Below are 24,871 nucleotides of genomic sequence, written 5' to 3' on the forward strand. Positions count from 1 at the left end.
ATTAGTAAAGATCTTTTGAAAATATTGTGAATGGCTACCCTTGGCTTCAGCGGATTGCTGTTCTGCTAGAGGGGCTTTAGTTTTTGTTGTGTATAGCAATAGGAGACACTACTAGAGATTGAATATTTGCTTAAATCATCTGTATTTAGCCATCAAAATTTAGTAAAGATCTTCTGAAAAAGTTTATTATGGCAATTGGGCGCTATATTTGCTTACATCAAATGTAATGAGCCATCAAAATTTAGTACTAGTAGGTGTCCAATCTAATGTGAATTGAGTTTCTGACTTACCAGCTACTTAAGTCAGTGGTTGCTAGCTAACATGGTTTCTTATGTTAAATTTCACACTCCCCAAATAAAAAAAAGACTAACGTTTTCCCTAGATTGAACCCATTAACATGTAGCCAACTCTTTCTTTCTATGTACAGAATTTTCTTTTCTTGGCAAATACAATTTGCCTATCAGTTAAGAGTAACCAACATGGTTTAGTATAATATATTAACACCCATGTGGTGTGATATTATATTTCCTCAGTTGAAGTTGTTGTCCCATTTTATAATGTCAATTCTTTATATAAAATTTACTTGGTGGTAACATGCTTGCTGACACCATCTCAACCACTCAAAGGTATGCCATTTTTCTTTGACTTATTGAATCTCTAATCTCCGTTAAAGCCAGCTAATTGATCGAAGAGAAGTTCTAAACCTAAGGCCAGAAATTTTCAGTTCATCATTGATGGCTAGCATGAGACAAGAATTAGCCGGGTGGAAATGAAGTTTCTTAATATGGTGGATCCACCATTCTGGCTATTTCTGTCCTCACTCTGCAGTCACCTCTTTTACAAGTATTTCTGGCACATGCTCAAGTTTCCTGACCCTTTATCACTTCCTTTACTATTACATGCTAAGATATGAGAAATCTTAACCACTCTTGCAGTTTCGTCCTTTGCTAATTAATTTAACACAAAAAGAAACAATAGTGGGAAACAAGAGTCAAAAAGGAGTGGCTCAATAATTCGTTGACACCACCTATCCCAACAGAGAAGCGAAAGTGGATCTGTTTACTTAAACTGTCGTCGTCATGCATGAGCTAAATTCATGCAACTTGCTTTAAAAATTCAATTATATCTTATTATAAAAGTGAGGACACCTCTGCATAAATAAGAGTTGCTGCTAATAATTAGGTGCTAATCAGAGTGCTGAATAGTAAGTGTCTAGCATTGTGATAGAGTGCAGTTCCCTTTCCTCTTCTCCAGCTTCTTGTTTGAAGAAAAAACGTCATAGCCAAGTGTTCATTTGGTCACTAACTTTCTAAGTTCATGAACAGAATGATTCAGAACAGCTCTTTGCTTCCTTCTTCTTCCCTTTCCCCTGATCATACTTTACGGTGGACTTTTGATGTTTTCTTAAGTTTTAGAGGTGAAGATGTACGTAAAACTTTTGTCGACCATCTCTATGTTGCTCTGCAGCAAAAAGGTATTAACACCTTCAAAGTCGATTTCGCCAGAGCTCACAAGAGCAATTGAAGAGTCGCGCATAGCTTTGATCATCTTCTCCAAAAACTATGCTAATTCAACGTGTTGTCTAGATGAAGTAGTGAAGATCATGGAATGCAAGAATGTGAAAGGAAAAATTGGGTTTCCGGTCTTCTATGATGTAGATCCATCAACAATGAGGAAACAAAAGCGCAGTTATGTAGAAGCCTTTGGTAATCGTGAAGACGATAACATGGATAAGGTGCAAAAATGGAGGGCAGCCCTGAAGGAAGCAGCTGCTATCTCTGGCTGGGATTTGCCAATTGTTGCCAATGGGTAAGTCATCTGACCTTTGTCTTGAATTTCAGTCAATCTCTTTCGTCCTGGTAAGTTGCAAAAATTCTTAGGGGTGTATTTGGTATGAGGAAAAATGACTTTCAAGAAAATGTTCTCCACCACGAAATGATTTTCTGATGTTTGGTATGATGAAAATAGAATACTGTTCATAATTCATATCTTTCTAAACTTCTGTATGCTTCATCACATTTCAAAAATTAGAGGAGATAAAGTACTGCCAATTGTCAAATAAACAATAGCATCAGTAGTGTCCTAACAGTTTCCTAGAATCAGAAATTCATGAGAAGGATGGGTTTCTGTATTGTTAAAGAACTGGTTTTAAACCACTATTTTGAAATTGTGTGGCCACTATTTGAATTATATTTCATTTAGATCAAGTTCAGAAAGAGAAAGTCCTGCAGGACATAGTACTTTCTTATAAATGAAATTTATACTTTGCCACAGAACAGATTTTTTAGGCATTTGTTGTGGCATACAGGCATGAAGCAGGCGTCATCAAGAAAATTGTGGAAGATATTATGGCTACATTGGGTGGACAGACACACACAAGCATTGCTGAAAATCGTGTTGGAATGAAGTCGCACATGCACAAAGTGCATAAAATGCTTGGCATTGGTTCTGGTGGAGTTCGCTTTGTTGGAATATTAGGATTGAGTGGTGTGGGTAAGACAACTCTGGCGAGAGTTATTTATGATAATCTTTCGAGCCAATTTGAAGGTGCATGTTTTCTTCATGAAGTTAGAGACCGTTCAACAAAACAAGGCTTAGAGCGCTTGCAAGAGATACTTCTTTCTGAGATCCTCGTCGTAAAAGACCTAAGGATCAACAACTTATATGAAGGAGCTAATATGCACAAACAAAGACTGCAGTACAAGAAGGTCCTTCTTGTTCTTGACGATGTTGATCACATAGATCAGTTAAAGGCTTTAGCACGGAAGCGTGAATGGTTTGGGCCAGGAAGTAGAGTCATCATAACGGCTAAAGACAAACACTTGCTTGTTGAGCATGAGGTGGAAAAGATATACAGGCTGAAAACGTTAAGTGAAGATGAAAGCTTACAACTCTTTAAACTCTATGCCTTCAAGAAAAACCATCCTAACAAGGAGTTTCAGGATCTCTCAGCTCAAGTCATTAAGTATACTGCTGGACTGCCCCTGGCTCTGAAAGTCCTGGGCAGTTTCTTGTACGGAAGAGATTTAGTTGAATGGAGAAGTGAAGTGGAACGATTGAAACAAATCCAGAAAATGAAATTTTGAAGAAACTCGAACCAAGTTTCACTGGGCTCAACAATATTGACCAAAAGATATTCTTAGACATGGCGTGCTTCTTTTCAGGGAAGACAAAAGATTCAGTAACCAGAATACTTGGGAGTTTTAATTTTAACCCTGTCATTGGCATAAAAGTTCTCATGGAGAAATCGTTGGTTACTATTTTGGAAGGTCGCATTTTAGTGCATCAATTGATACAAGAAGTGGGTTGGCATATTGTTCGTCGAGAAGCTTCATATGATCCAAGAGTATATAGTAGGTTGTGGACGCGCGAAGATATTTCTCATGTACTTGAAGGAAATTTGGTAAGTGTTTGCAAACATGACCTCTTATCTAATTATTAGTGCTACCACTTGATAACATGGGCTGTAGGTTTATATGTATATACTGCCTCAACTTATCTTTTTTTTCTTGTCCTTTTTCTGAATTAACCTTTATTCTTGCAAATTAGGGCACAGAGAAGATTGAAGGCATATCACTGAACTTGAGTAATGCTGAAGACATGAATGTTAGTGTCACATCATGCAGATGACCAGACTAAGGTTTCTCAACCTCCAGAATGCATATGTTTCTCAAGGTCCTAGTTTTCTTCCTGGTGTGTTGAGGGGGCTCGACTGGTACGGATATCCTTCAAAAAGTCTGCCAATTAGCTTTAACGGAGAACAGCTTGTCGGTTTGAAGTTGAAAAGTAGCCGCATCATTCAGCGTTGGAAAGGCTCCAAGTTTTACATTAACTTCTCGTTGATTTTCCTATTGGTTGATTGGATCGATGAAAATTGATATTTGTTCAAACTAACTTGAGACTTTTCCTTTTTTGGTTTCTGTTTCATTGTGACAGTTTCTAGGAAAACTGAAATACATTGACCTTAGCCATTCACAAAAGCTAGTAAGGACCCCAGATTTTTCAGGTACCCCTAATCTTGAAAGATTGGTTCTTGAAGGGTGCACAAGCTTGGTAGAAATCATTTTTTCTGTTAGAGATCTCAAAAACCTAGTCTTGCTCAATCTGAAGAACTGCAGAAATTTAAAGACCCTACCAAAGAGTATTCAATTGGAAAATCTTGAGGTTCTTATTCTTTCAGGCTGCTCAAAGCTGAAAGTATTCCCTGAAATAGAAGAGAAAATGATTCGTTTATCAGAATTGTATTTGGAAGCGACTGCTTTAAGTGAACTACCCGCATCTGTTGAGAAACTTTCAGGGGTTAGTGTGATAAATCTCAGCTACTGCAAGCATCTTGAGAATCTTCCAAAGAGTATTTTTAGGTTGAAAGGTCTGAAAACACTTGATGTGTCCAGGTGCTCAAAACTTAAAAGTTTACCTGATGATTTGGGGTTTTTAGTGGGTTTGGAGTCACTCCATTGCGATGAGACACCCATCCAAATGATACCGTCCACAATTTCTCTTCTGAAGAACCTTAAGCAGTTATCTCTTCGTGGATATAAAGCTTTGGGTTCACAAGTAAGGAGCTCAATCTTCTCCTCTTGGCTAATTGGGAAAGGCCGGAACTCCATGGGTCGAGTTTTTTTCTAATTTATCAGGTCTTTGCTCATTGACAAAGCTGAGTATCAGTGACTGCAATATTTCAGACGGAGGTACCCTATGTAATCTTGGGTTCTTACCATCTTTGGAGGAATTGGATCTTTGCAATAACAATTTTACTAATATTCTAGCTACAAGCATCAATGATCTTACACGCCTTAAAGTCCTACAGTTGGTTGGTTGTAGGAGGCTCGAGAGTTTTCCACAGCTTCCTAGAGATATAGCAGAGGTGTATGCCGATCGATGTACATCTTTAAAGGGCATTGATCAATTAGCCAATTATCCAGGGTTGCACCGAGTTTCACTGAGTGAATATCAACTTCTCAAAAATAAACATGATGCAGCCATGATTGACGCATTATGGAATCACATGCTCAAGCTAAATACTACTCCCTTCATCCCATTTTTTGTGACACACTTTCCTTTTTAGTCTGTCAGAAAAAAGTGACATCTTTCTATATTTAAAAACAATTTAACTTTAAACTTCTCATTTTTACCCTTAATGAGATGATTTATAACCATACAAATGTCTATGTCTTGTTTTAGCCAACAAATTTGTGAAGTCTTTCTTTCTTAAACTTCATGCCCAACCAAACTTTATGAGAGTAACTCTTTATTATGTCCACCCGCACCTCTAATTAATTTAAGAAAAGGAACGTACCAAATGCAACTATTGAGGGGAGGTTATATATAATGTATGTATGTATGTATGTATGTATGTTGTCAGTCTATTGATTGGCACTGATGAAATAACATTCCTTAATGGAGCAGGGACTACATATGATGAATAATGAATTCAGTATTTGTCTCCCTGGATCGGAGATTCCTGAGTGGTTTACCTATAAAAACATTGGGGAGTATGTTTCAATGACCCTACCCAAAAATTGGTACACAGATGACTTCACGGGGTTTGCTTTCTGTGTAGTTTTTGAAGGTATGCAAGATTCCATCGGGCTTGGTAATTACGTACAAGGTGTACATCTATTTCCTGTCATTCTTAGGTTCACAACCTACGATGGTAAGGAAGACCAAGTCAGTCGTCCTTTTGGTGTTAGAGGAGGTGATGAAATTTGGAACTCACAACACATTCTTCTAGCTTTTGTTCCATCTCATACTTTTCTGGAAAGCGAGGACAATGTTTACAGCCCTAACAACTGGTTTAGTATTGTGGCATAGTCGTTTTTAAAGACAATGCAGCCAAAGCTTGGGGCATGCGTCCTGTGTACCTGAACAAAATTTATGAAGCTGTAATCAAGTATAAAGATTCACTTGGAGATATAAGTGTTGAAGATTTTCTTCAACACCTTGGGGAGGAAAAGCAGTACATTGCAGGTCTTGTCAAACATTAGTCTCCTCCGGTGTATTTTATGACTTAGTTCGTAAAGGTGAAATTCCTAAGCTAAAAGCTACCTTTTACAACGATGGCTTACTTTCCTTGAGTTCTAATGGAACTTCAGTTTGCTCCTAGAATTTGACTGTCATCTCTTTTCTAATCTGATTATACCATCTTCACTTCTCCTTCATCGAGTTAGCTGTATTTTGCAGATATAGAGGCAGGCATAAACTAGATAAGATCAGGTAATTTGTTAGTATTCGCTATTCACAGGTTCTCAATAGCGTTTGTGCTTTGATCTTGGGCTAATAAAATTGAAACTTAAATTGGTACCCTTGTACTGGCATTGATTCTGTTTCATGTTCAGGTCAGTTATGTTATTACACAAGATTTTACACTTCGGTATTAGCCTCTAATCTAGCATAAACTCAAAATTGTAGCTCCGCCTCTGGTTTCACTGGTGCCAATTCCTTATAATCTCATGTTGATGTCATTCAGTTAGTTTTAATCATTATTCTACATTATGCTCCATAAGCTATAAAGTAGATTCTGGTTTATTCTGTACTCGAGTAAAGTTAAACAGATGTCATATGCACTCTCTATGTCCATCAATATGATATGATGATTATTGTTCCTTTTTTCCAAGTTTAATTAATCGAAAGATGACTAAGGACTGAAGTATTACTACATGTGTTAGTACGTTATTTTTACAATTCAGTATTTTGTGAATGACCAGGAAAAAATTTACCCAAAGTTCTGGGTAAAGTAGTGTTATATATCTAAAACATCATCACATAAAGAAAGAAGATTATGCTTCTTACTACAATGTGAAAGATGAGTTCTAGATCTTCGACTTTGCCTGTGCCTTTTGCATCCATTACTGGTATTCTATACTCTAAACTAATAATCCCTAGCTGCACATTTACCGTGAAAAATATACTATTCAGACTTTCTTTCTCATTTTTCCTTTAGTGACCTAAGACGACATTTAATTTTCTCATATTTCTTTGTCTCTATCTCTACTTTTTGGGTCTTTTTCTTCTGTGGGTTCACTCGGAACTTATTTTACTTTCATTTTTTGAGTTGAAAGAAAGATTATTAGTAAAATCTCATTTTAAGAATTACTTTAACAGTATGTATTTTCCCATCACTAGTAAAAAAGAAAACAGCAGTCCGTGGTATACCTCAATACATGTAAAGCGCAGGAAAGGATATTGAATCTAAGGCAGAACTTATAAGGCAGCTAAGAAGAGAAGGAAAGATCCCAAAAAATATTTATAAAAATTTCTCAGAATTCAATCAAATGAGTAATTATATTATCATTGTATCTGGGAATAATTTTGTTATCTCATACTTGGGGTTTATTTTGGAATAAGAAAGTTAATTCAAGTATGACACATCCAATTAAAAAAAAAAAAAAGGGATACTTTTTCCCAAGTGTTACTTCAGAATTTTTACGGAGTCACAAATTTTACCTCGATATTTGTTTTTGGGATTAAAAGGTAGTTCTGTTATAACATGCTAATGTATGTAGTTGATCTTTAAAAGAGTTGCTAGCCTGTACACTGTACTGGTTATAATTAGCTTCTGATGAGATTTATGGATGCTTTATTCTTATTTGTTCTTTGACGAAGGTGAGAAGGGATAGAATTTTCTTTCATTTTTTTTGCCCGGATTGCCCTTCGAAGGCGCTGGTTTTTTATTTTTGTCCCTCAAATTCTTTGGTCTTTAATTTTTGACCTTTGCTTAAAAAAGTGGCTGGATATACTTGAGGTTCTGGGTTCAAACAATCACTCAGTCAAAAAAAAAAAAATCGCAAGATAAGGCTTTGCGAAAATTTGTCTTATAAGGCAGATTTTTGTTATGTCTTATCTAGCTTATAAGGCATTGCGAATAGTTTTTTGTTTTTGTTTACTCTGCTGGAATTCTACAAAAATTGCCCAAATAGGCCTAATCTTACTATGAAATTTTGCCTTGCCAAACTTTTCTTTTTTCTACTGAGCCGGGTTCGAACCCAAAACCTCGAGATATTTTAGGCGAAGGGCAAAAATTAAAGACCACCCCGGTATAAGGGCAATCGTGCAAATTGCCCATTTTCTTTCAAAATTGTTCGTTTCTATCAGTAGGAGTTCCTCTCTGACGTTGTTATAATTCAGTAAAAAGGTCGAAAGACGCCCTCTGTGAGCTATAAGGATTTGTATATGATCTGCTAATTCTCCTTACATCAAGTCAAGGTAGTAATCTGGCAAAGTAAAGACCAGATAGAGAATGGAATTACATGAACCACAGGCTTTGATCAATCATGAAAGGATTTTGAAATGAAACTTGCACTTTTAAGCAATCTTCCTTAAAGAATCAGGGTTTGGATATTTAGACCACACCTTTCAAAAGTATTCCTTCATTCTTAAACTATCACTGCAACAAAATACGCTTTTAGCGGCAATTAATTAGCAACAATAACTTAATTGCAGCTAATTATATTCTAGAATTAATTATTACCGGCAATATCAAACTTTAACCCTAACAATAAATGCTGCTAAAAGCTTTAGCGAACTTGGATCTAATGGCATTAAGCAATTAATGTTTTAGTGGCTATAACTATTGCCGTTAAAAGGAAAATATATTGCCACTAAAAAAGTAGTCATTATTAGAGGAAAAACAACAGCTACCTTATTTGAGTCTAGAAAACCTTCCCGTTTATGGAGGTAATTAAGTAATCAGTTAAATATAATCATATGGTAAATTAAAAAAGATTAAAGGGGTAAATTAATTAAGAGAGATTTAAGGGGAAGTTACAAAGAAGGCGAAGTGGCACATATATAAGGTGTGAAATATTGGGATATCAATCAATAATTATCTAATTATAGAATATTTATTTTTGTGCAAATTATTAAGCAAAAAGAGAGTTATAAATACCCAGAGTCACTACTTTTCTGCCATCAATTGATTCTCAAACGTCCTGCTTGCTTTTGCTTTTCATTGCTTGATTTTTCAGATTATAACTTGGGAACTCTGTACTACATGCATCTATATTTCCTTTATACATATTATTTTGGGGTCTTGCATAAATATGATATAAAGGTGATTGACTTTCTTGATTTTTTTTTTTTTGATCCTTTTAATAACAGGTATTGGCAGATCAACAGACCAAGCATGTTGATGGGATGTTATCACTAATTCACAATGAGGATTCCGTAGAAGAAGAAACGTATGAGAGGTTCAACACTATATTCACAACATAGGTTTGGACCAAGAAAATCATTTATTGAAAATGATTTTAATTATCCGCAGTGTGTTTCTTTCTTGAGAAAAAATAAGTTGGTAAGTTTATTGATTTCTTTATTCAAATAGAAAAATAATTTATTGTGATAAGGATTAACTGAAATGCAAGGCAATAAGAACTTTAAGTAAGGGTAAGTTATTAAGTAAAAGATTTCATTGCCGTTAGGGCGTGAATTTTCGTTAAAAGTAGTACCACTAGATAACAAGGTCTATAAACAAAAATGATAAAGGAAAAATGTGTAAGGAGTATTAATGGAATTGAGAATATGGTTATTTTGGAAATGACGGGAAATCAAAATTGCACAATGGATCTTGCTTGAGGTTATTAGGTTTTGTTTGTTTTTCAAATTTTAGCTTTTTTCTAAATTTGGTATCATTTGGATCCCATTTTTTGCTTGAATGTGAAAGTTACAAATTGCGCAACTAGGAAGGTAATATTTGTTCTTAATAAAAGATGTTTTTCTTTGTCTATAAAAGTTGGTTTCCACTTGCACTAAATAAAAAAAACGAATAGGTTCATAATATGACGTGGTCCGTTTTGTTAGATTTTCAAAAGTTTGCTTATATGACAAAAGATTGAGATTGGTGGTTTGGTCCGATGATTAGAGAAGGACCGTTTATAATTTGTTTCTCTATTTTAGGTTACTTAGTTGATTATTGATCAATGTAATGTCAATTGGGAAAGAAGTGTTCACCTCACTCCATATAATACAAACAACTAATCAATTAGGAGAGATTGATTATCCTTTTTATATAAAATTTAAGACTCTGATCATATATTTTCTTTTAATTTATTTAATAACCATGTGAAGCATGATAAATAACAGATTACATTGTCCTTCAAAATCCCGAAATTGTTGATTTTTTTCTTATTCTCTTCAAGGGTGTTGTCAAGACACTGAAATGCCTAAGATTAGAACGACAATATTAATAAGAGCATTGGACGAAAATATAAAATCAAGTGACAAACTAATAAAAAGTTACATTGACAGTTTAATAGTATTAAGTAGTGAAAAAGTAATAAAGAAAAATGGGCAACAATTAAAAATTAGTGGATGACTTTTTGATATAATTATTTCTTTTAAATAAAATAAAACATAAACACTTTGTTAGAATATTATGATCTATCAGACTTTAAAATTATAATGTCTCAAAAAAGAAATCAGTTGTCAAATCTCAAATAGATTAAAGAAATTCCAGCATTATGTATAACTTAGTGTAGGTATTAAGTAGGCTTTGATGATAATAATTTATCCACACTCGGTGTTTATACTAAACTAGGTAAATTACCCGCGCTTCGCGTGGTGGTAAATGACCTCATTAAGGTTATGCATGATCATTTCCTAATCTCCATTTAATGTAGATAATTAAAGGTCATTTATTGTTAAAAATTTAGACACATATATAAAGAAGCTCTAATGAATGCTTGCAATGTCATATTCTCTATTTTTGTGTACAAAAAATGTACAAGTTTTGATTGATAATTAGAACATACCAAATTATCTCATCGGAAGTTCTGAATTGCAGTTTCTTTGAATTTAATTTTGTTTTAAGTATCGCGTAGGTATTGTTCAAAAGTAGCGAGTTTAGTTACATCCTTTATATAGCAAAATTCTAATGCTGACATTTCAATTTTTCATTACTCACTTATAATGTCAATCAGAGAATCCATTAGATATTTTACACTAATGAAGCTTATTTCTCTTGGGCGAGGAGGGTCATAACAGTAGTTTTCACTATCTTTTTATTTATTGCCTCTTCGATGTTTACTTTTGGTGTGTAGATAAAACTATCAATGGGACGTTGCATAAAGACTTTTTTGATTCCTGTTACTTTCTAGTGTTCGGATTTTTTTAATAAGGAAAGCAATCATCTCCGCTCTCTTGCTTGAACAATTAATTCATAAGGACTTTTTTGAGTCCTGTTTACTTTCTTCCTCCCACCTCCTTCAGCTCCATAATATAATTAAATAGATTTGGGAATTAATTTACGATTCACAAATCCTCCACTTTGTAATGTTTCATATGTCAACTGTATATCAAACACTGCAAATGATGCAGAAAATGATATTCCAAGGAAAAACATTATTCAATACACACCCTAAACCAAAGTTGAAGGAGACTCAGGATGAGCACAACAATATAACATGGATACTTCTATTCAACAAATAAGTTGTTTTGCACTATGAACCACAACAAAGGAGACAGGGAATCCATACAAGCTAAAAAGTAGAAAGAAGATGGCATTAATAAGAGTTCATACCTAACAATGTTATTCAAAAGTCATGCATGTGAGAACATAATATTTATACAAAAACCAATATATGTGTTGTCCTTCTTTGCATGAAGGATGTAGCAAAACTCCTGTATAAATTTCTGTTTTTAGTTGTTCTTGCTTTATTTTTATATTTTCTGATATTGAATCCGCATTTGTGAGCTGTTCATGTCCGTCAAAATCCTAGACATCTCAGGCAGCTTAATTACTGTATGAAAAGATAAATGCAGTATTAATTGGGATTAACAACAAAGTAGTAAAATTGGAAAAGTAAGCATTAAAATTTATCTGAACAATTATCTAGAGAAGTTGGTGCACGTGATCTATATTTGTTTTATCCATCGGAGAAACACTCTACGTTAAAAGATCAAAATTGTTGTGCACGATCTATATATTCTTGTGGTTTATTATGAAAACATAAGCATATCAACGTACCTATGAAATAGCTAGTTTAATGCAACAATGAGTTTCTAATTGTTGAAAGAGCCTTAAGTAATTAGATAATGGAAAAATATATCCATGAAAACAGGGCAAGGGCATATATCAAAGGAAACAGCTTTGTCAATAAAAGTAGATGTAAACTTGATAAGTGTAATTTTTTTCTTAACCTTGATAGGCGAAATTATTAATTAGAAGATGGCGAAGCATTTAATCAAACAAAATAGTAGTTCAGTATCTTCGAAGAATACCTACAAGTTACTGCTTATATTTATTTGCGGCATAAATGTAGTTGCAAGAGATATAAGCAAGGCAATCTTTTATAAATTAGTTCACATAAAAAAAGAAGAAACATAACAAAAACTAATTTTCATCTGTAACATCATGTTTTAACTTTTCTGTTTAAAGTAACCTAAATGGTATATAATAACAACTACGTGTATATCTGACGACACAAGCTTTTTCAACGGGTGCTAAACTACAACAGTAAGAAGTGTTATGCAACATATTGACAATTCCTCTACATATTTGTGTCATATTTGAAAGGAATAAAATAGGAGATGCTTCGAAGGAATACCTATCTTGAGTTTAGTTGAAATTTTACTTGGGTTAAAAGTTCTACAGTGTAACATCTGCAGAAGTACTGCATGATCTGATTTTTTAGCATTCCTATTGTCATTTTATAACTCGACATTTGTAATACAAAAGAACTGATAAATCAAAGGCATTAAATCATACTTTCTCTGGTCCATAACATTTCTGGAAAAAAATAAAGCACGTTTCATCTAATTCAACAACTCAAGTAAACATAAACTGTAATAGTTTGTAATGAGATTCAATTACCTGATCAAGTTCCAACAAAATTTCTTCTCTCTTTGTAGTCTCTGCCTCACTTCCGATGCCCTCACGATTGCCTAATTAAGTTCTCATCACCGCAAAGTCAAAAGTCAATACAAATTCATGGAGGACAAAATATTAAAGATCATTGAATTGATAAAACACGGACTTAAGCTCTGGGAACTCGCTAGCACAGTGATGACGAAAGGAATATTTTCGGAATAGTCCCCACCAAAAGAAACGTTTGAGTTACGAAATTCAGATACTATAAAAGATAAATTTACAGATCATTTAACCGATCGATAAATATCGAACCAGAAAATTCTCATGGTTGTGATCAATTGTTCAGAGACTGATCAGCACTTGGGGCAGTTTCTCTTTTGGCATGGCAATTCGAGAAAACAAATTTCGATCGGGGATAAGGGAATTGCCATTTTGTTTCATCATTTTTTTGAAGATCCAAATTACAACTTCAAGGGAATTCAGAAACTTCCACCGAAATTTAGGAGAAGAGAAAGCAGCAGTTATGATTTGAGTTGTTTTTATATCGCTGTAGCCGAAGGGACGCATAAAGTCAAAGCAACGGTTTTAAAGGTAAACAAAAAGAGGGAAGGAAACCTAGGAATACGGAGGAAAAAGATAAATTAAATTCCTGATTTTTAAGGTATGCCACATAAGCAGGCCTTTGGCCTGCTTTTATATATATATATATAGATATAGATGACGGCATGGAAAAAATACAAGTTCTTACCACGAATGACACAAAATACTTCACATGACACAAAATATAATACATGCAACAATTTCATTTTCTACTTCAGGAACAAATACAAATCTTGATGTCCAAGAGTCGGGGTTTGTCTGGAATGAATAAATCCCATAGCTTGAATGCATTGCATAACCTTACATATGCATCCTTGGGTCCATGTTAGTGAGTGGGATGTTCCTACAGGTATCGTTCCTATGGGTATTGTTTAACCATATGGCATGAAAAATCACACCACCAAAGACAATTAAATAAGCGTGTGATTTACCAGTTGAAGAAAATATTTAGACACTGTGGTTAGGAAAATATAGCATTATTGTCTTTGAACCTGAACTCTAAAAGTGCACCATTCACAAGGTAGACTGACCACCAATATTGTTGAAGGATAAAGAACTCAACTTCAGACTAACACCAGCTTGATTAGCATAATTAAGTGATGAAAGATTTTGAAGTTTTAAAAAAAGTTTCGGCTACACAAGGTAAAATCTATTTAAAGGTAAAAAACAAAACAAAAAAAAATTAGTGTAAAGTAATCAGGTGAAGCATCTCAACGTCATCTCAGGACGTGAAGATAATCCTGATATCCCTTAACAAACCCCATAGACACAACTTTCCCACAAATCAATAATTAAAGACAATGACTTACTTCAAAGATTCTGAAGTTCAACTAATTTTGAAAAAAATGATAGCTAAGGTCTAAAGATTCTAAAATAATATAAATGTTGCTAATAAAACAGCATTATTGTTATTGCAGTAGTACACATCTGTTCCATAAAACAACCATTTGTCGAATTGACTTTGCATAGACAATAGATTAGCTTAAACTCAACATGTGACTTCGAATGTATTAGACAGGGTACTATTTTTAAGATTCAGAAGTAGTTATTCTACTTAAAGAAAGCGAACAGATATCCCAGGAGCAGTATTTCCATTTCCCAAGATTATAAAAAGGAAAAAGGAATTAGCGATGAAAATTCCGTTGCGAATCCTATTTAGCGATTGATTATCCAAAAATCCTATTGGATGTCGATAACTTACCGATGGCTTAGCAAAAAAAAAAAAAAAAAAAGTAGCTAATTCCAATTCCTGTTCTTTTCATAATGAAAGCAGAGCTAAGCATGTTTGACTTTCGTTGGAGTTAACCACAAAGTCTTTAGGATGAGGGTGTGATGAAAAAACTTGGCAAGTTTATGAGTGTCTTTTTTACTAACCTTGTAGGTAGTATCTTCCCTGTGAGTTCATGTAGCCTCTTCCAATCCATTGGTGCCGTTGATGGAAAAATGGTCTGCAATAATCCGCCAAACATTCGTCCTGCACATGGAAAATAAGTGACACTTGAGAATTCAATCACCATAAACCTGGTCTTGGTTAAGATATAATTTATGTATATATCAATTATTGAGATACAGCGGCATAGTCTTAACATAAAGGTATGTTTCAGTTCTTAGAATATGCAATTAAGTATTTACGTGAACGTCACGACTAATTTTTAACTTATTGTGACCGAGTACCAAATATTCGCATTTAGAATTTAATCTTGGAAACTTCTTTGTGCCAAAAAAATTTCGGAGCTGAATTTTGTAAAAGTCTCCCCCTGAACTTCTAGAAGCCTGTTTCAGAAGGTGTCTGGCATGTACGGAGAAATGCGTAATCACCTTTTTTTTTGGTGCCTTACTACTTTGATGAAAGTTGTAGCCAATTTGCTCCATCTTCCTTTCATGTTCCTAATCAAACATCCAACAACACCATCAAAATCAAATGCCATGACATAAATAATAAGGACTTTGAAAACTACCCAGTAAGAACACATATGCTTCTTCAAATAAGAAGTAATATTACCAATAAATAATTAGTAACCATAAAAATGATAGTCCATCCATCAATCACGCACCATAAAACAGGATAACATAACTTATTGTAAAACTAAAAGACAGCAAAAATTCAAAAAACCACATTCGATTCTTGAAACGAATGGGGGAAAATTTTTCGTCCTCCAAATATAACGAAAGAAGTCATAGCTTCTGAAGATACACTTTCGCAGCATCACTGGCGACATTTTCTGGAGCAGTGCGACATTTAGAGCCCGTTTGGCTTTTTAGTTTTTTTGATTGTTTGGCTGGCCAGCTTATAAGCCATTTTGTGCTTAAAATAAGCCCAAAAAAATAAGTTGGCCTGTTTGGCTTAGCTTAAAAAAAGCTAAGCTGTATAAGCTGCTTTTTTTAAGCCCATCCAAACAGGCTCTTAATATTTAGTTACAAACATATATGCAGCTTGAAAAGCTTAAACGCGCTAAGAACAGTTCACAAGCTGGTGAGTGACTTATGTATTCCTAATTGGGAGAATTTGCTGTTTCTTTCATTCTGGTTGATTTTTAGATAGCAATGCAATTTATACTCGTGTATGTATGTACCTATTTATGTATGTATGGTGAAGAGAGGGTCTCAATTTGAATGTTAGGTACAAAGATATATGCAGGTGTTTCTTATTCAAGTTGTAGTTGACATATAATATTTAGATACAAAGATATATGCAGCTTGAAAAGCTTAAATGCGCTAAGAACAGTCACAATATTCCTAATGGGAGAATTTGCTGTTTCTTTTATTCTGTTTCATTTTAGATAGCAATGCAATTGATGGCCGTATACGTATTTACCTATTTATGTATGTATGGTGAGTATAGGCTTTCAATTTGAATGTTAGATACAAAGATATATGAACGTGTTTCTTATTCAAGTTGTAGTTTACATTTAAAATTTAGATACAAAGATACATGCAGCTTGAAAAGATTAAACGCGCTAAGAACAGTTCACAAGGTTTCCCTATGGGCCATTTCATCGGACACTCTATGGGTGTCAGAAGTAACTTCCTTCTTCAGAATTTAAAACACCACTCGGAATCAATCCTCCAATAACGTGTTGATAACAGTTGGGACACAACACTGCGACAAAAGAAAAAATAACATGGTTTGACGATATTTGAAGATGATTGTGGCTCAGCGTCCAGTTTTCTAATAACGTCATGAACGACTCAAGTATAGATACTTTACCGAAGCAATAAACGGTCAAGTTTGCAACTCCACCAGAGCCTCCAATGTGTGTATCTATCAATTAAACTTGGAAGAGGTTTAATTGTGGAGCTGAATGTACGTGTAGGTCTTCTAATTCCGTGCTGATTCCAATTCTAACTGGAAATCGTGAGGCACCGATGAAGTGCCATATTTGGATAGATAACTGAGGAGGGAAACTTGAAACGCTGCGTCGAGCGAGGAAAGGTAGTGTTCTATGTTTTTGGGGTTTTTTTTCCAAAGGAATTTGCAAAAAATTGTGGTAAAAGATAAATGTAATCTCTGCATCTGTTATGCGCTAACGTCAACAGCTTCATACCGCTTTTTATATAGATACTAGGTAAATCACCATGCGCTTTTTCACGGAAGCGTCGCGTGCCCGACCTCATGAAGGTTACATATGATCGTTCCCTATTCTCTGTTTAATTCAAATAACCTAAATGTGTTGTATTATTAAAAGATTTGACACATATCTGAAGTAGCTCAAATATATGCATGGAAATGTTTTATTTCCTTTTTTGCTCCGCCCCTGAGTGTATCAAATTTTTTCAGTGGGTCGTAATTTTTTTTTTTTTTTTAAGTGTTGTGTTTAGTGTCCAATACACATGTCCTGTGGTGTTGCGCGGTCAGTTAAATCCTTTTTATACCCGAAATCTAATGTTGTAATTTTATTTTTTTATGGGGAAGTTGTTGTTGGGTATAACCTTTTTTGAAAGAGTGTCAAAGTCGTTGAACAGTAGTTGAATCTAGTACAGATGGTGTACCACAAACTGTATTCTTCCTAAAATTTTGAATTCCATATCCCAACTTTTGCATGTCCGAGTGGCCAAAAACCAAACGAATAAAATCGTGTTACACCCTAGGCACTTAATCAGAGAGCCTATTAGATATTGTACAACAGTGAAATATTTTTCGCCTTCACTTCCACGTCATCTGTCCAATTCATTACAACAGGTATAATGTACTTTATAGCAATTATCAATTCAGGCCCACATTAATTTCGAGTTATTTATAGTGAAAGTACTTATTAGCACTTTTCCGTTGGAACCGCTTCTTCATTTTCTGGATAGTTGAAGCCACAGAGCTGCATAAATGTTGTTATGCTCATCGGGATTGGCAGTTCATCTCCATTATGCATCGTCATCTGTATCTGGTAACATGGCATTCTAAACTGATTATAATGAACTAACCACTTGTTATAAGATAGTAATCCTTGTTGCTAATTGAGACTATTTGTGAAATACCTAGTTTTCTGCAACTCTCGGACATACATTCTGGAAAACTTCTTTGTAAACAATATTTTTAATGAATGTGGGGTCGTCCGTGTCATCGTCAGCATTCGGTATTGTTAATCCCGCTCTTGCTGTTGCTCGGGATACAACCACATATAATTGTCCATGGGTGAATACCTATTTCAGAAGATACAGTCCGACTTGGTTAAGAGATTGTCCTTGACTTTTACCTAAATGTCTAAGTGTTGGTACTATTTTTTGGTTTAACCTCTTAATCAGGAAAATACTATTGACAGTGCGCATAACTGTAATTAGGGATAAGAATGAACCAATACTGAGTCTTGTATCAAGGACATGAAAATTAGAAGCTACTAATTTAACAATAAGACCAACACCGAAAAGCCATAGTGCAAGTTAAATCTACCTGGAGCAATCGGATGGTACTGAATATAAACAAAACAAAAAAAGTATTGTATCTAAACCAAAGTCAAAAGGAATTTGTGTAAACAAAAATAAACTCTAAGTACTGAATATAAACAAAACAAAAAAGGTACTGTATCTAAACCAAATTCAAATGAATTTTGTGAAGAAACCTGCTGCATCCACTTGAAGGGTATTTCCCTTTTCCTTCCTGGTTTAATAGTCTAAGGAATCTGACTGATTGTGTTTGCTGATCTGTTAATTTTCTTGTTTTTTCAGTTTTGCTGTCACATTAAATTACCCGTTGTATAATTATAATTTCTTGTATCAAAATATTACTATAGTCTTCCCTAAATTTTCTCCTTCTCTTTTTTTTTTTTTCACCCATTCAAACAGTTAAAAATGCTGGCTTGTAAAGGAGCAGCTGCCTCAGATTGTAGAGTGATGAGGACCTTATTCTTCCCCTCCAAAGTATGTAATATTAACACTCTTTCAAATGAGTTTGTAGTTTCATATTTATCTTTATTATGTTAATCCGGAGATTATGCCTTTATACTTCTTACAAACTCTCTTAATGTCAAGTCTTGCCTTTCCACTTGACTCTAGAATGCTGTTCTTATGTTGTTTCCTCTTAAAGAGGTCAGATTATTAAGTGTGAACTATTAGGATAAGTGAGAAGGTGCCATTTTCCTAGTACATGTTAAGCTTTTGAATGTTGGCAACCCATGTAATTTGCCTTTTTTTTGCTTAAACGGTTAAACCATTGCTAATTTCGTCCTCTATTCTATTATATGTGGTTCTGAAGCACTTTTTCCACTTCTAAGTAGATATTTCATTTAACAATTACAACAACAACAACAATATACCCGGTGTAATCCCTCAAGTGGGGTCTGGAAAGAGTAGAGTGTATGCAAACCTTACACCTATCTCGAGGAGTTAGAGAGACATTTAACGATTACTTTATAAATCTTTACAAGGTATTTGACACACAAGTGCTAGATTATTTTATGGAAAACATATTTGGTCCCTACTTCAAGTGCTTCCCTTGCTTTGAAAAACCAAATGTGCTACATAAGGGAATCGATACCCTTAATTTGCTGGTTCATTGGCCCAGAGTATTGCATAAGACTTTATGAACCAATCAGCCTTATAAGGGAATTTGATCTTCTGGTTTACTGGGTACTCTATTAAGATATTCTAAATTTGACTTAAACTCCCACCTTTTTAATCAAATCATATTTTTGTTCTCCAGTTGGCGCATTTGCCGACGATGAGATAAGGATAGCAATTGTTAGTTGATAAGAATGAAACCAATGCTGAGTCTTGTATTGGGGGCATGGAAATTAGAAGCTACTAAGTTAACAATAAGACCAACACCGAAAAGCCATAGTGCGAGTTAAATCTATCAGGAGCAATCGGATGGTACTAGATATAAACAAAACCAAAAAAGTACTGTATCTAAACCAAATTCAATTGGAATTTGTGTAAACAAAAAACACTCTAAATACTGAATGTAAACAAAACAAAAAAAGTATTGTATCTAAACCAAATTCAAATGGAATTTGTGTAAACAAAATTAAATTGTAAATCTCTAAGCGGAATATGGCAATGGTCATGTGGTGTGCTTGTGCGGGATGGTACTATAAAATCATAGTTTTATCGGCAATCGGATGGTACTGAATATAAACAAAACAAAAATAGCACTGTATCTAAACCAAATTCAAATGGAATCTGTGTAAACAAAAATAAATGCTAAATCTCTAAGCGCAAGATGACAATGGTCATGTAGTGTTCTCGTACGGGATGGAACTGTATATAACGCCAATACACAGTGGATCTTTGAGAACAAAAAAAATAATCTAATTGTTGCGAATTCTGTGAGTAAGGAAATAGTGGGTGGAGCGAACCTATGGTGAAGAACTGTATCTAATGAAATAGTGCTTGTAAAGCCGCACAACGTACCTAAAGTTGTAAGATAGTCTAAAGTGTAAGCATATCGAGGCCACAAATATGATTACAGGCCAAGTTTTATCGGCAATTGGAGGGTACAGTATATAAACCAAACGCACATGTAGTGTATAAAAACAAACCAGGTGCACATGGAAAGTGTGAATTGAAGAAGAAACACTAAAGGCCTATAAAGCCAGGGTAAATGGAATAAATTCAGAGGTTTTTTCGGCAATCAGAAAGGAACGGGTGACAGACTAAAGTGTAAGCGTATCGAGGCCCCAAATATGAATACAGTCAGAGTTTATAGGTGGAGCGAACCTGTGGTGAAGAACTGTATCTAATGAAATAGTGCTTGTAAAGCCCCACAACGTACCTAAAGTTGTAAGGTAGTCTAAAGTGTAAGCGCATCGAGGCCACAAATATGATTACAGGCCGAGTTTTATCGGCAATTGGAGTGTACAGTATATAAACCAAATGCACATGTAGTGTACAAAAACAGGTGCACATGGAAAGTGTAAATTGAAGAAGAAACACTAAAAGCCTATAAAGCCAGAGTAAATGGAATAAATTCAGAGGTTTTTTGGGCAATCAGAAAGGAACGGGTGACAGACTAAAGTGTAAGCGTATCGAGGCCCCAAATATGAATACAGTCAGAGTTTTAACGGCTATCGGAGCGTACAGTATATACTCCAAATGCACATGCAATTTGTGTAAAAAAACCAGAAACACATGAAAAGTGTGAATTCACGAAATGACGCTAAATGCCTATAAAGCCAGGGCAAACGGAACACATTCAGAGAGTTTTCGAAAATCGGATAGGAGCGGCGAAGTAAAAAACAACAAATACTTTTGTGTAAACAAACCAGAAACACATGAAAAGTGGGAATTCACGAATTAACGCTAAATGCCTATAAAGCCAGGGCAAACGGAACACATTCAGAGAGTTTCCAAAAAGCGGATAGGAGCGGCGAAGTAAAAAAAAAAAAGCGAATACTTTTGTGTAAACAAACCAGAAACACATGAAAAGTGTGAATTCATGAATTAACGCTAAATGCCTATAAAGCCAGGGCAAACAGAACATATTCAGAGAGTATCCGAAAATCGGATAGGAGTGGCGCAAGGAAAAAAACCGAATACTAATGGGGTGTGCGGAAAAGATAATAAACTCTAAGCGGTTTAGAATGGGGAAGAAGCATACCTGGGAGGGGCGAGTTGTGTAGGACGAAGCGTGAGGGATGGCTGAAGAAGAGTTGATATGTTTTGTAGAGAATGATTTGGGGAAGAAGAGGCAGAATAGGGATTCTGATTGGAAATTAGGGGAGATGTGGTTGTATAATCCTCGACTATGTTTGAGGAGATGCAAGGGGGCGAAGAGGCGTCTATTTGGGGGGGGGGGGGGGGGGGGGGGTTGAATTTTAGAGGGTGAGTTTTAATTTTTCACCCAAAAAATTATGAAAAAAGAGATAAATGCAAATCCTGTGATTCTATGATGCCAAGTCAGCGATCCTGTGATTCTATGATGCCACGTCAGCGGGCCTTTGTCTTTCCTAGCTAAAGAAAGGTTCAACCTTACGTATCTCCTCCTTGACCAACTCTATATATTTTTATAGATAGATGATCCTTTCAAACATATGCATAATCCTCTTTATTTCCTTTGTTCCCTCTCCTCTGTATTCGCTTAGCAAATTTGTATAATTTGAAATATATAAAGACACGAAGCGGGAAAAGACCAAAATATGCAGATATTTGAACTTCCTAAATAAAATAAATGAATATGAAGGGAAAACCTAAAAAAGAAAAAAGAATTATTAATATTCACCTTAAAAAACAACACTCCTAACAAAATAAATAAGTTCCTCACATTCTCATATAATTTTTTCTGCGAGTATTGAAATTTTGTTCTTTCAACCAAAGATCCATGTTATGGTAAAAGAAGGATAGGGTACTAAATGTTCCCAGTTGTAATGGTTTCAATATGTCAATACCAACAGAGTTCTTAAATTTAAAACATAATACAATATCCCGTGAATTTTTAAATTTAGAGACAAACTTGAAATTCATGCGTATTGTTTACAAATTTCTAGCTAATCTCGTCAAGCGTATGGTGTTTTTGTGTTTTCTCAACAGACAATGTTTAATGCTAATTCCATAATAAAAACATTGTTGATAAAGTTTATAGGAAAATTTAGGAAAAACATAGAGAAACAGATACTAACCAGTAAACATCAATGCAATTCTACTTAGGGTGAAAGTAAAAGGGCGTTCTCTGGGAAACCTAAATTCTTTTGTTGACGGAAATACCTGCCACACTATCAAGAAGTGAGTACTGTTGATTCTGTTTCTAATCATTCAAAATCTGTTCTTTCTCCTAGAGGGGCTAGACGGTAACGTTACAGGATTTGGTTTTTTGCTGCTGAACAATGTTTGTTCTTTTTTGGGAAGACTTTTGAAGAAGTTGAGACCAAACATGACAGGAAGATTGATTAGGGTTGTTGGTTGTGGTTTGACTTTTTATGTTTCACCGCCCACAGAAACAAAGCAAGCTGTTGTTATCCTTGTAGACGTAAGGGAGACTGAACAGGTGCAATAAACGAGGTTACTAATAGGGTGGCTTTTCGGCTTTAGGATATCACATAATATATAATAAATAAAATAAATAAAAAGAGGGAGAAAAAAGCAAAAAATTGTGGTAAAAGATAAATAGGATTGTTGTCTTTAGAAAGCGCCACGTCAGCGGGCCTTTGCCTGCTTTTATATATATACTAGTGAATATGCCGCGCTTCGCGCGGTCTAAGATAACACCTGAATTTTTTTGTTAATTTGAAACTTTTTAGGAATATTTTGGAAGTACAAAAAAACAAATATAAAAGGAAAGATATACATATGAGAAAACAATTTATTAAATGATTCTAGGAACTTTATATTAGTTATAGTGTTATCTTTGTTTAGTAGATATATCTGGTTACAATATGTATATTTATTTAGAAAAATAATTATTTATTTCTCTATATGCTTGCATAAAAATGTCTTGGGTACATGCATGATTACTAATTTTGTTTTTTGGATTCGTTACCAATTTTATATCTTTACATTGTTATTATATCTTTCACTACATTAAATATGTATTAATGGGGAACCAGTAATCATTCAATCAAACACTACCTTATCCCCTATAGAGAGTGGAAAAAATAAAAAAAACTACGGCACCTTTTGTGCAAGCGAGTTCTTCATATCAGTGAAGTGAGTTCTTCATATCAGTGAAGCACGCAAGTCAAAAATTCACTAATGAACCTAAAAACTTTGATGTATATATATATATTCAGTTTAAGGTTAAACCTGTATATGGCAATTCAAGATCTTCATCCTTTGAGCTTGAAATTATCCCATTTATTGTATCAATTACTTTCTTCTTCATCACCTCCATATCCATGTCTTTAAGATGAACGATCGTGTCTCTTCATCTTCATTTGTCTCAATCACTGCATCTTTTCCTTTCTTCTCTATCTCTCTATGAACCACATCTGGAGCAGACGTGGCGGCAATGTAGCGGGTCACAACATCGTCAACAGAAGGATGAACAAAGACGAAGACGTTGCCGCCCCGCCCAAAGAAAACGTTGCAGCTGCTTGAGCGTCGCATCTATTGACCAATTCCATGGCTTGCGCAAACTAAAAAAGACCTAGTCGACGTTTTGCAGAAGGGGTATGCCTTTTAGCTTTATCGTCTATTCATTCGATTCCAACCTTTGTGCGTACCATGGTTGGCAAACGGAAAGAGCAATAGATAGATATTAACCAATAAAAGACAATGGCTCGTTCTCTTCGACAAACAAAAACTCTCTTTGCAGCCAAAGTATAACAGACCGCTTTGGCGATAAGCTTTAAATGTCATTTGATGCACCGTTTCGGCATGCACCGTTAATTAATGGCATCCTATTGAACTAAGGAATGCATGCGCCGTTTTACAAGCCGTTGCAATTTTTTTTGTTTTAGAAATTTTAAACGGGTGCGTACAGGAAAATGGAATTAATAGCCAAAAATTTGAGCAAATAGATAAATAGCAATACTGAGATATGAGAGCGCCACGTCGGTAGGCGCGCCGCTTTTATATATATATATGATATATGATATGATATATGATATAGATTATATTAATCTACTTTGGTTAAGTTATAAATTAAAGAGGAAATATATAATTACTTAATACTTGGTGATAAGAAGTATATATATAATATAGACATATGTCAAGTAGTTATTACCAGTGCCGGTAAATTTTTATCATTTGCTTATTATAATTTTTATATAATTAATTTTTTTAATATCAACCGCGCATCGCGCCGGTACTAATACTAGTTCAGTAAAAAGGTCGAAAGACGCCCTCTGTGAGCTATAAGGATTTGTATATGATCTGCTAGTTCTCCTTACATCCAGTCAAGGTAGTAATCTGGCAAAGTAAAGACCAGATAGAGAATGGAATTACATGAACCACAGGCTTTGATCAACCATGAAAGGATTTTGAAATGAAACTTGCACTTTTAAGCAATCTTCCCTTAAAGAATCAGGGGTTTGGATATTTAGACCACACCTTTCAAAAGTATTCCCTTCATTCTTAAACTATCACTGCAACAAAATACGCATT

The 24,871-nt window shown here is 34.7% G+C and overlaps 1 protein-coding gene, 1 long non-coding RNA gene and 1 pseudogene across 7 annotated transcripts; 1 reads left to right on the forward strand and 2 right to left on the reverse strand.

The window, feature by feature from the left end:
- The first annotated feature begins 1,204 nt into the window (after window positions 1–1,204).
- Window positions 1,205–5,814, forward strand: LOC132031923 (disease resistance protein RUN1-like; annotated as a pseudogene).
- A 5,569-nt stretch (window positions 5,815–11,383) lies between these two features.
- On the reverse strand, window positions 11,384–16,924 carry LOC132030852 (uncharacterized). 6 transcript variants are annotated; one of them, XM_059420614.1, is made up of 7 exons: window positions 16,614–16,924; window positions 16,378–16,505; window positions 15,600–15,641; window positions 15,080–15,292; window positions 14,780–14,879; window positions 12,809–12,879; window positions 11,384–11,710 (listed from the first exon to the last, which is right to left on the reverse strand). In XM_059420614.1, exons 4-7 carry the CDS (start codon window positions 15,275–15,277, stop codon window positions 11,525–11,527), a joined length of 555 nt encoding a protein of 184 aa, XP_059276597.1. In that variant the 5' UTR covers window positions 15,278–15,292; window positions 15,600–15,641; window positions 16,378–16,505; window positions 16,614–16,924; the 3' UTR covers window positions 11,384–11,524. The 6 variants fall into 6 exon arrangements, with proteins under 6 accessions (XP_059276597.1, XP_059276599.1, XP_059276596.1 ...); XM_059420616.1 differs by having other exon boundaries at window positions 15,224–15,292; window positions 15,522–15,641; XM_059420613.1 differs by having other exon boundaries at window positions 15,522–15,641.
- A 603-nt stretch (window positions 16,925–17,527) lies between these two features.
- On the reverse strand, window positions 17,528–22,874 carry LOC132030855 (uncharacterized). Its single transcript, XR_009408125.1, has 2 exons — window positions 22,450–22,874; window positions 17,528–18,040 (listed from the first exon to the last, which is right to left on the reverse strand). It is a non-coding gene; the product is annotated as an uncharacterized LOC132030855 (long non-coding RNA).
- Between the last annotated feature and the right edge of the window lie 1,997 nt (window positions 22,875–24,871).

Source organism: Lycium ferocissimum, chromosome 9 (genome assembly GCF_029784015.1).
Source record: "Lycium ferocissimum isolate CSIRO_LF1 chromosome 9, AGI_CSIRO_Lferr_CH_V1, whole genome shotgun sequence".
Lineage (NCBI taxonomy): Eukaryota > Viridiplantae > Streptophyta > Magnoliopsida > Solanales > Solanaceae > Lycium > Lycium ferocissimum.

Bases quoted from the DNA above. Each gene is read 5' to 3' on its own strand.
- LOC132030852 (XM_059420613.1), bottom strand. From the start codon at position 15,584: ATGACTTCTTTCGTTATATTTGGAGGACGAAAAATTTTCCCCCATTCG. The intron at 15,293-15,521 runs GTGGTTTTTTGA...ATGTTTGATTAG, and splicing joins ATTCGTTTCAAGAATCGAAT to GAACATGAAAGGAAGATGGA. The intron at 14,880-15,079 runs GTACTCGGTCAC...TTCCATGTGCAG, and splicing joins ATTCTAAATGCGAATATTTG to GACGAATGTTTGGCGGATTA.